A 12015-nucleotide genomic window follows, 5' to 3' on the forward strand; every position below is an offset into this window, starting at 1 on the left:
AGAGGGAAGCAGGCTCCCTGCTGAGCAGAGAGCCCGATGTGGGGCTTGATCCCAGGACCCTGAGATCATTACCTGAGCTGAAGGCAGAGGCTTAAACCACTGAGCCACCCAGGCGCCCTAAAGATTTTATTTTTAAGTAATCTCCACATCCAATGCAGGGCTCAAACTCACAACCCTGAGATCAAGGGTCCTGTGTTCCACCAACTGAGCCAGCCAGGCATCCCAGACTAAAACTTTTTTAAAAACCTTTGCAGACTCAGGTGAATTGGTATGCCAATGAAGGTATTCATTATTATCTAAGTGTAACAATACTCAAGTTGTGGAAAAGAACAATCCAAGAGGGAAGGAAGGTTTTTAGTTTTGTTTTTTGCCTACTTAGATTTCATTATAAACATAAATATGCTAAACTGCAATCATGCAACAATGTCTCTAAGCACATCATGGATGTGTTAGAGACACTGTCCCTATTATAATTAGGAAGACTCTATATTTTCTTTTTGCTAATTTTTTGAAGGACAGCTTTAAATATAATCCTTTATAAGGCACTATTTCATAGCAGGTGTTTATACAGGTTATCTCATTTAAATGTCTAAAGAATTGTAAATAAGACATCAACAAAAGCTTAATACATTGATATGGATATTAAGTTATATATCCATATATTAGTTCATTTGGGTTTAACAATTATCAGTTATAGAAGATTGACCAAGTTTTCCAGAAAGCTTTCCTTTTAAAAACAGAAAAACTGTTATAGTCAGATGGTATAGCTCAGATGGTAACATCTTCCCACTGTTAAATAGAGAAATGATCTTGTAAATATGTGTTAATATGTATCAGGATCTCAATTTAAGATAGCTTTTTTTCTTATGGATTTTGATTGTGTGCAAAGATAGAAACTCATGGTTCTGAATCTTGTGAAACATGAACATAATCACTAAAGACAGAATTATTTAAAATATGTATGTGGTGCATGTCCAGGGCTCAGAACATGATCTTTTGCAGGAAAAATGGGAGGTTTATTTGGTACATATGGCAGCTGTATAAATACTAAGCACAGGATTGTGGTGATGATAATTTAAAAATAAATACTAGCAAATGAAAATTCTTATTGCTTAAATTAACATTTTAAAAACACTTCCAGTCTTCCTTTTTTAATGAACATTCTTCCTCGTGCCTAAATTTACTGGGGGAAGGGAGTAGGGGAAAATAACTTGGATTTTAATGGAAATTACCAAATTGCTGTTCACTTAGTCTTTTCCCCTTGGTAAGCGGAGAATAAATTTCTTGGTCACACTTAGAAGAAGAAAATGAAATTTGTAGCATTTTCATTTCTTTAAATAATGACTCTTATTCTGTTCTTACTACATTAGCTCTGCTCGACAAGCATGGAATTCAGTTCTTGTATTCACCGTGTAGCTTTTTCTTCCCACGAGGAACACGGCCCAGAGAAAATGGCGACTTGATATTTAACCGATCCCTTTCAGCCTCCTCTTCCTCATTGTATCGCTCATCCTCTGCTTCATCTTCCACATCACTGCTTTGAGGACTAGAGACCTGAGACCCTGAAGGAGAAGGTGGAACTGAGGAAGGCCTTGGGTATTTAAATCCTTCTGTCTGCCAAAGACAAAAATAAGTCACAAACATTATAATGATGTAAACACTTTGCATGTGTATTTGATACAAAACATAGTTGGATTTTTTTTGTGGTCTGTTCATGGGCCATTATTATCTTTGATTCCTTTTGATTGTGGTACCACCAAGCTTAAGAGAAATTCGTTAAATAAATAGTTTTCTTTTCTTGTGCACTTAAATGTGCCAGGTGCCATATGTGTGTATGTATGTATATACATAATCTTATTTAATCTTTGTAACAACACCAATAAATGTTTTTCCCATCTATAGAAGAAAATTGAGGGTTAGAGAGGCCAGATGACTTGCCAAAGGTCATGCAGCATATAAGTGATAGAACAAAGATGTGTACCAGGGTTGTGATCACTCCCTAGCTTTTAATATCAACTGTCATGTTACACCACTGATCCTGTCAGTCCCCATGCCACTTTGAAGGCCTGCTCAACAAAATTACAGAACAGGGGCATCTGGACATACCATGGACAGCTACCACTAGAACGAATCCTGAAGCCAGACCACTCAGCTGATCCTGAAATTTTACCAGTTACTTTTATTTCAGTAAATGAGCAAAAGTAACAACTATGGGTCAGGCACCATAATGCCACTGAGGCAGCAAAGAAGAAAAATGTGATTCTTGCCCTTGGAGAGAGCACATGTTTGACTGGGGAGAACAACTGTATAAAAATAGTTGCAGCACTTACCCATTATTATCATGTCATACCTATCCGATCATTTCAAGGTTCAGATATTGGCCCCAAAAGCAATAAAAAAAAAAAAAGAAAGGTTGGGGGAGCTGATTTGTTCACTTAGGACCTGGCTCAGAGTAGGAGCTCAATACTTATTAATTGAATCAGTTGAACAAGTGAATGAATATAGCTGAATTATCAAGTCCAGCAACTGCCTCTAATCAAGCTAAGCAATTAATCCTGAACAGGAAAGCTGGAATTAGTATTTTGAAGGGTTTTCAAAACCCTGTCACCTTCTGCATGGGGGAATTTTACCTTGGCTAACTTTTGAGATCTGTTTCCCTTGACACTTGATATAGATGGAATGTAAGTTGTGTTATTAAGAAAACTGTTTATGGTAAAAGGGACTCCTGATTAGCAAGTTGCATCTGAACTCAGCAATTTTGGGGAATCCCTGAACTGGATGACTCTCGTACTTGTGCATATTCCTTGTGGAGGCCATGGACGCTGATCTCTGGAGATTTACATGACATCTTGGCTCCTGTGGGGCACAAAACTACTGAGCTAGGATAGATCTCATACCTAATGATAAGGGTCTTATCTTTTTGCACCTAAGCTTTCGCCTGGTGGGGGTGGGGGCGCGGCAAAGAAGTGTGGCTTTTGGACTGCTGCACAGACTGCTCTAAGAACTGATTCCACTGAAGAGAAATGTCTGATGCTGTCCTACTTCAAGCTGTGTTTCCTATCATATATCCTTTTAGGTGAATGTGAGGACAAGTAGCCCTTGCTCATCTCATGAATATAAATGTCTAAGAGAGCTTCAGAAGACTCCCTGCCGGATACTGCCGACTGGAACATAAATACTCATCTAGTCCACTGCCTCCTGGGGTTCCTGAATTCACTTGCCAAGGAGTCACCTGATTTTCAAACATTTCCTTGGATAGCGAATTCACCTGCTGTTAAAACAGGACAGTTCATTTTTCAATAATTCTCAAAAGAATTAGTGTCCAGCACAGCAGTTTCAAGTACCAAGGCAAGGAGAATTTTAATACAGAAGTGCTTCTGCAGTGACATGAATTAGCTGACCATTGGCTCAGCCTCTAAATTAGGCTAACTCAGATTCAAGGGCTTTGACTTGATTTGATTTGTTAGTTCCTCTATTCCTTGCTTTTTTTTTTTTTAAATTCCTTGCTTTAAGGCAACATTATGAAAAAATATAAAAGTTTCTGTCCTTAACTAATTCTAAATAAAAAGGTATTGGGAGGACTTACCATGCATAAGAAATTTAGCTTCCAAAATAAGTACACAACAATAAAATAGTTACCGTGGGTGGTGATGTAGGCTCCATATGGAATTTATCTGGAAAAGCTCTGCTTAATGTCAGGTACCTGGCGTGCTGATAATACTGTGATAGAAAAACCAGCTCATGGTTAAAAAAATTATTTATCTCAAGAACCAACTTATATAAAATCTTATTCTCCTAGTTATAAAACACATTCTTAAAGTGACAGAACCTATTCACCCTAATTTTAGGAATAAAAAAAAAAAAAAAAACACCTGATAGTTTATAGTTTTATTATTTTGCAGAGAATAAGTAAAAGAAATATTACAAAATTTTGAAGAGAACAGCTATACTGGTCTTACTGAAAGCTCTGAACTGAATGCTAAGGGGACTGAAAACATTGGCTTCATTCTACAGAGAACCAGTATGACACAGGGAAAAGCTGGGCCCTGAATAATCACAAACTGGATCTAAATTCTGCTTGAAACCTTAGATAAGAAACATAGCTTCTGAGGCCCTCGGGTTGCTCCGTCAGTTGGGCCTCTGCCTTCGGCTCAGGTCATGATCTCAGAGGGCCCGGATGGAGCCCCACCTTGGGCTCCCTGCTCAGCAAGTAGCCTGCTTCTCCCTCTGCCCTTCCCCTTGCTTGTGTTCTTTCTCTCTTTCTCACTCAAATAAACAAATAAAATCTTAAAAAAAAAAAAAAAGAGATTAAGAGTCACTTATGGTTTGTCTCCCTCCCAATCCCATCTTGTTTCATTTATTCTTCTGCCGGGGGGAGGGGGTTGGGGAGAAGGGGGTGGGATTATGGACATTGGGGAGGGTATGTGATTTGGTGAGTGCTGTGAAGTGTGTAAACCTGGTGATTCACAGACCTGGGGATAAAAATATATGTATATAAAAAATATATGTTTATAAAAAATAAAAAATTAAAAAAAAAAAAAAAAAAAAAAAAAGAAACATAACTTTTAAGAGGTTTATCATTCTGTTTTCATTGTAAAATGTAGACAGTGCAGTGAATCACCCAGGGTTGTGATGAGCACTGGCATTAGTGTGTATGGGGCCTCAGCAAATGGCAGCATCTATCATTTGTCAAGGAGAATTTAGTGGCATCTAAGGAGTTACATGATCTGAAGGCAAAGTCAGTTTATTTTTCATTAAATCGCCCGGTCCTAAGATACGTAACATCTAGGTATTTACAAACCTGTTGTATAATTGAAAGGAGGTATTTCCTGTACTTGTCATTTGAAAACTATATTATTCCCACTCCAACTATGCTTAAGGAATATGGTCACTTTATTGCTTAGGGACAAACAAAATAAAAATGTTTCTTTAGATGTTTTCCTCATATTCATGAAACAATACCTGAAATGCATCAAGTTAACCACTGACAAAAGACTAACTAGTAATACCGCAGATGGATCTGATAGACTTGCTGCTATAAACTCAAACTAAATATGAAGATTTGGGTTTAGGACGTTGCCAGCTTGTTTTAAGTAAAATAGTACATGGAAACATCACTTGAGAGTTTAACAATTATGTTACAGAGTTGACTTTGCAGTTGATGATTAGAATCTATATTTTTATAGTCCAGTGAGATATTCCTTTTTTTTTTTTTTTTTTTTTAAAGTAAGCTCCACACCCAGCACAGATTCCAACACAGGGCTTGAACTCATGATCCCAAGATCAAGACCTGAGATGAGATCAACAGTCAGATGCCCAACCAACTGAGCCACCCAAGGGCCCCAGTCTAGTGGGATTTTTAAAGCGGTTCTCTTGATCCCAAACTTAACTTACTCTGCCCAAGTATCTCCAATCCAGAAGATCAGAGAGCCTCTCAGTTCGGTTTCTCTGAATAATTCTTTGGCGGCGTGACTGTTTGCAAAATCCATAGAGAAACTGAGTCAGCTGATTGCAGGAATCATCCGGAGAGCGGAATCTCCTGTCAACAATGTAAATACCTGAGGAGCACAAAAACCAAAGCCTAGGTAAACACAGGGCTAACCTTAGAAGAATCTTTCTTCTATTCCATTAAATTCCATCGCAGACCACCACATGCATTATCTACTCCCTGACTCCCCTACTGCCTCTGCTTTATCTTTTCCCTTCCAATGCTATATTTCTTCTGTGATCTTCTACGGGTTTACAACTGTCCCCAACAGACAGGCAACACAATCGATCTTGCAAAGAAATTTGGCAGTAGAGGGAATACCCTGGATCAATGATTCTCCCTAGTACTGCTCATTAACCATAATCTCTGGGGATCAGTGATTTTTAGGCTCCCCAGTTTTCCCACCATACAGCCCTGGCTGAGAACCACAGCTCTAGCCTGAGGAAAGAGAACCATGACAAGGAGATTGCAGAAGACCAGGAAATTGGCAATGTGTAGGCAGAGGATCCATCCCATCTCGCTTTTCTTGCTGCTAGGCAACACAGACACAGAGACGGTGGTATGCAGATTCTTCTGCCATCTTAAACAATTTCTAGTGAATTTTGCTAACTTGTCACAGGCCTTTAAAATAATGACAATGACCAGTCTATGTACTCTAAGGCCATAGTTACTATAACATCAATATACGTAATATTAATAGCTTTTTAATCTTTTCTATGAATCACATAAATAAATCTATCTTCCATTAAACAAGAAGTATAAACATTACTTTAATCATCAGAATAACTCTAGAGTTAGGCTCCCTAAAGACCCTGTGCTTTGTTTGTTAGCGGTTACTTATCCCTACATCAGGTGAATGATGAAAAACCTCACCATATGCAGTAGGATCAGCCACATGCTCCTGCATGAAACAGCCAAAGCCGGAAAGGTTGGTTGTCACACTGGGGATACCCATCACGGTACATTCAGCTGCCAGGGGAAACAGATAAAGGCTTGGCTTCAGATCAACTCCTATATCCACTTACGCACAGAGATGGGGGAGAAGCCCACGTCTGCCTAGTAATAGTGATGTTTATTCTGTATCAGGCACAGTACTAAGCTCTTTACGGGTATTAACTCATTTAATCTCAAAAACTACTTGAAATGAGACTGCCATTATCTCTATCTTACAGATGAAGAAACTGAGGCACAGAGAGGTTAAATAATTCGCCCAATGTCTCACAGCTGGGGAATGGGGTAGAGGGATTCGAAGCCAGGTGCCTGGCTCCAGGGCTCCTGTTTGGAACTGCTGTTCTATCCTGCCTCTCTCATTCCAGCTGGTTTTGTTTTCTTTTTGCTCCATTCTAAGCTGTGTCTAAGCATGTGGTGAGTTTGTGGGTTTTGGACATGAGCAACTCTTCTCATCATATTAATGTCCCTTGCCGCAAATCTCTCCACTTCCCCAAGTGTCCAATGTACCCATACCCTCCGTAGTCCTCTCTCCCCTTTTAGTCAAAACCTGTTTTTCATAAAATAGGGGATATGTTTCTTTTAAGAAGTATTACCTTTCACAAGGATGTCTGCATTTTTAACAAGGAATTTATATATGATTATGGAATTAAACTTGGTTGGCTTGTGGGGATGGGTTAAAAAAAAAGATTTCCTCACTAATCAAGAAATAATGCAGTTTAGACAGTGGCCTTTTCTTCTGCTCTGCAAATATTGCCTCATGGCTTATCTCTAGAGAGAAGTGGTTTCCTAATTTCTGGAGGAAGCAGTGGAGGAGAAAATGGGACAGGGATTCTTGACCCACATGAGAATCTGATGAAAATCTTGAACTCATCATCAGAAAAATCCTTATGCATATATGTAGAAAGAATTTTGCCTATGATTCCACGGAATTTTGCAGAAACTTATTTTTATTAAATACTCACTAACAGATATGTAATGAAATACTAGGTACCCATAACCCCTGCAAATCTTCATTGAATGAATTTAATGGAATAAGTATTTATATTCATTGGATTTTCTCAAAACACAGACTTAAATGAATACTTTCTGGAATGTGTTAAACTTAGCATCAAATAAAAAGTTATTCTAAAAAAAATTAGAATTATCTAATATGCCAACACCAAACTTAGTCCACCGGAGGTCTTGTTATTTATGTAACTACAGGTTAGGTGAGGAATGGCCAAATTTCATTGGTTAATTCAAAACAGAGAATGACTCATTCTCAAAGTTCTTTTTCCACCTGCTTATCTCTTATAACAATTTTGCTGGTCTTTATCTTAAATACTAGATGTATCTCCTCTGTCATTTTGGATTAAGCATTTGGTGGAAAGTCTGCTGTAAGTTAGAGAACATTCTCTTTACCCAACATAATGATTTCCCACATCCTTAAGTCACTCGGGCTTTGGTTTTGTGCTTCTCTATTTTTGAAACTTCCTTGATAATAAATTATGTTACTTTTTAGCAATAATAGGAACACAAGTCAATAATAAAATGCTAAGTTCATCCATGAAATATGCATTTTATGTATCTTAAAAGATAGATGCTTGATTATAAACAATTTAAGATAATATGAAGGTATTTCATAAGTAAGAAGACACCATCTTTATAAAAATGACAACTGATACCCGTAACAATTTTTAGAACTACGAAAGAGACAGCTAAAAGAATTAGATCAATAGCTTTTCTTTTCTTTCTTTTTTTTTTAGATCAACAGCTATTCTGTGTCATGTTTCAAGAGGAGATAATATTTTATCTATTTTCCCCCAGAAGTTTTAATATTTTTACAGCTGCTGGCAAACTATTCTTGGCGGAACCTAGAGCAACAGAACAGGACTTTATGTCAAAAGAGGCAGTGATTTCATGTTGCTTCTTATGTAAAGATCCTACTTACATAGAATTTTAAATGCTATATTAAAACTCTGGGATCAGAATACAAAGATTAGAAAAAATTCTTCCTCTTCATATTTCAACCATGATCTCCCTAACCTTACTACAGCTACCCCTTGGCTGGGCAATGATGACGCTGAGATCAGAAAGCAAAATTTATTAATTATGCATAAAAATGTTTTCTGAACCTTTTCTTTTAAAATTATAAATGGAATTATATTTAAATAAAAAGGAAAATTTCAGATTACTAATACAAGATGGAAAGATCAATATTATGTTCTTTCCACTGGCATTTATTTAAAGTATTTGTTTTTAAATTTTGAGTATTGTTTCCTTTTTAGTTAGGCATTTCAGTCCAAATACAAATTGATCACTCTTGATACCAGTGACAAATATACTCAGAGGGGACAAAAAGAAAATAGATAGTGCATCTGGGAATCTACCATTGGGGAGAAAAAAAAAAGGCAGATGAAGAGGGGAAGGGTCTGAATGGAATGATGTCAGGGTCACAATACCTGTCATTGAATTGACATTTTATCTTAAAAGAAGTACCTCCTTTTTGAGTGACTATGGTGTGAAGACTTCTCATTGTTTACTTTCTTATACTATTTGTTTCTTTAACTATGTGACTGTGGTACCTATCAAAAATTAAATACATCCATTAATTTTTAAAAATTATAATAAGTTTTAGAGAACACTGTTTTTGGACCACTGTTTCTCATCTTAAACCTACCTGCACTCAATTTCTCCTTTATATGAATATTTGGGACTCGGAGAGATAGCTCAATAATATGTACCCTTTATAACACATTTTTTTATTATAATACAATATATTATTATAATTTAACTTTAGTAGAAATTACATATCAACTCTGAATATTATATCCATGTGCATAAAATAATAGATTAATAAGATTTAAAACATTCCATAATCTATACGTGCCACATACCTGGAGTATAGCCCCATGGTTCATAGTATGATGGAAATACTCCAAGATGACAACCTCGGACAAACTCTTCATAATCCATGGGTAGTAAAGGGCTGGTGGAGGATAGAAACTCTGGGTGCAAAATCACCTAAAAAGGAGAGTTTTAATGAGCAAAAAAAGAAGAGAAGAAAATAAAGCAAAAAATCTCCTACGGTTCGGTATTTTGACATGTAAAATCCTTGTGTTCTACATTCAGGGAAAAAGAGAGAGGAGGAAAAAAAGAAAAAGAGATAAGCTTGGGTGCTTTTTTCCTTTCTCTCCATTCAGTGTATTATCTACTCTGTGGACTAAGTTTCTCTCAGGTTCCAAGGCCTAGATTGGAGGAAAGGGAGTTAATATGGCCATTTTTGTTCCCGTGCTAAGCTACATTGCTAAGCTGTATTGACAATAAGGTATTTTTTTAAAGATTTTATACCATACACAAAGATAAACTCAAAATGGATAAAAGACCTCAACGTGAGACAGGAATCCATCAGAATCCTAGAGGAGAACATAGGCAGTAATCTCTTCGATATTTTTAAAGTAATTTCTACACCCAACATGGGGCTCAAACTCACAACTCTGAGATCAAGAGTCACATCCTCTCAGGGCACCTGAGTGGCTCAGTTGGTTAAGTGCCTGCCTTCGGCTCAGGTCATGATCCCAGGATCCTGGGATGGAGTTCTGCATCAAGTTTCCTGCCCAGTAGGGAGTCAGCTTCTCCCTCTGCCTGCTGCTCTCCCTGCTTATATGCGAGGTCTCTCTCTGTGTCAAATAAATAAATAAATCTTAAAAAAAAAGAAAAAAAGTCACACACCGTACCAAGGGAGTCAACCAGTCACTGCAACAAAAAAAGGTTTATTTTGTTTCCTAATGGCTGACTGCTGTCTTTTTTATCAATTTGCCCCTATCTGGAGCAGAAAAGAGGGGAGCTTTGTAATATAATAGACTGTCCTCCATTGCGCCAGACACAAGGTAGCCCAGGGAAATGGAACTAAGGGACAGAGATGTACTAGGAATCTCATCTAGATTAGATCAGACTAGAAGCCTTCACCAAAGTCAGCATCCTCTCTCACCCAGAGGTAATCACCTCCTAACCTATCTCCCTGCTTCTATTCTGCCAAGTCTCTACTCAGTACAATTAGAGTGAACATTCAACAGTGCCAGGCACTCCCTGCTCAAAATCCTTCAGTGGCTTCCCGTTTCACTCAGAGTAAAAGCCAACATATTTACTATGATCTTTAAGCAATGTTGTTCTGGTACATGCTTAAGAAAAAAACCTAAAATATAAGTGTATATTTGTACATAAGTTTACTATACATTTTAGTGATATAAAGAAAGTATAGCATACAATATCCAAATAGTAAAAAATGTATGCACAAAAACCTGTATACAGATATTTGTATCAGCTCTATTAATAATTGATAAAATTTGGGAGCAATCAAGATATCCTTTAATAGATGAGTAGATAAATAAACTATCCAGACAATGGAATATTATTCAGTGCTAAGAAGAAATGGGATATCAAGCCACGAAAAGACATGGAAAAAATTAAATATATATTACTAAGTGAAAAGAGCCAATCTGAAAGTCCATACACTGTATGATTCCAGCTATATGACATTCTGGAAAAGGCAGAACTATGGAGACAGAAAGAAGATCAGTCTTTGGATGGAGGCAGGGATGAATAGGCAGAGTTCAGAGGATTTTTAGGGCAGTAAAACTGTTCTGTGTGATTTTGTAATGGTGGATACAGGTCATTATACATTTATAATGTCACAGAAGGTAAAGCACCAAGAGCGTAACTTACCATAAACTATGAATCTTGGTGGATAATAATGCGTCAATGTAGGTTCCTCAGTTGTAACAAATATAAGATCCTGGTATGATATATGGACAGTGCAGGATGCTGTAAATGTGGGGGAGGCAGGGGTACCTGGGAACTAACTGTCTGTACTTGCTGCTCAACTTCACTGTGAACCGAAAACTTTTCTAAAGAATGAATTCTATAGAAATATATATATATAAAACTCCTTATTATAAATTTTAGATAGTTAAATGCTCCCAAATGCTTTTGTTGACTTTGGACAAAATCTTGTATTCAGAACTAAATTCTAGTTTCAACTGAGGACTGAACGTAGTTGTGACGTGAATGTCGATCTTTTCAGAGATACACGTCAGAACTTCATAGGTTCATAGTTCAGTGACATAGTGACTTCTTTCCCAAGTTGGATATTAGCTTCTGAATATGGGAAAAATATGTCCTTGTATTTTTGTGCCACTCACAATTTTGTGTAATGACTCGGGACACAACCCTTTTAAGTTTAATCTGTATTGTTCATATTCATCCGCCACCTTTGTAAGCCTAGACAATCGACACACAATTAATCAAGCCACGATGTGGAGTGTTCACCTATTTTCACTCTCTAGATATCCCTACTATGGTCGGTTTCAAGTTACCACTGTGATGTCACTGAACTAGAGATGGGGAAAGCAGTAGCTCACCATTATAGAATATTCCCACCATGTGGGTATAATAGCCATACATAACTTTAAATGTAGAGATCATCATAAAATGTAGAATTAACAATTAGGATGTGATGAGTTTTGAGCATTACCTTTCATTTTAATATAGTTGATTTATATTTTTAAGTTGATACAATTTAATTTTTTAAAATGGCT

At 37.1% G+C, this 12015-nt stretch overlaps 1 protein-coding gene across 1 annotated transcript in view; it reads right to left on the reverse strand.

The window, feature by feature from the left end:
• GYS2 (glycogen synthase 2) overlaps window positions 1–12015 on the reverse strand; it is a 58751-nt gene continuing 46736 nt past the window's right edge. The window contains exons 12-16 of the mRNA XM_059185714.1: window positions 9316–9442; window positions 6362–6457; window positions 5395–5558; window positions 3640–3720; window positions 1–1614 (exon numbers count right to left, since the gene is read on the reverse strand). Coding sequence (XP_059041697.1) covers window positions 1393–1614; window positions 3640–3720; window positions 5395–5558; window positions 6362–6457; window positions 9316–9442 — 690 coding nt within the window. The 3' untranslated portion in view covers window positions 1–1392. The remainder of the gene's footprint in view (window positions 1615–3639; window positions 3721–5394; window positions 5559–6361; window positions 6458–9315; window positions 9443–12015) is intronic.

Source organism: Mustela lutreola, chromosome 8, assembly GCF_030435805.1.
Source record: "Mustela lutreola isolate mMusLut2 chromosome 8, mMusLut2.pri, whole genome shotgun sequence".
Lineage (NCBI taxonomy): Eukaryota > Metazoa > Chordata > Mammalia > Carnivora > Mustelidae > Mustela > Mustela lutreola.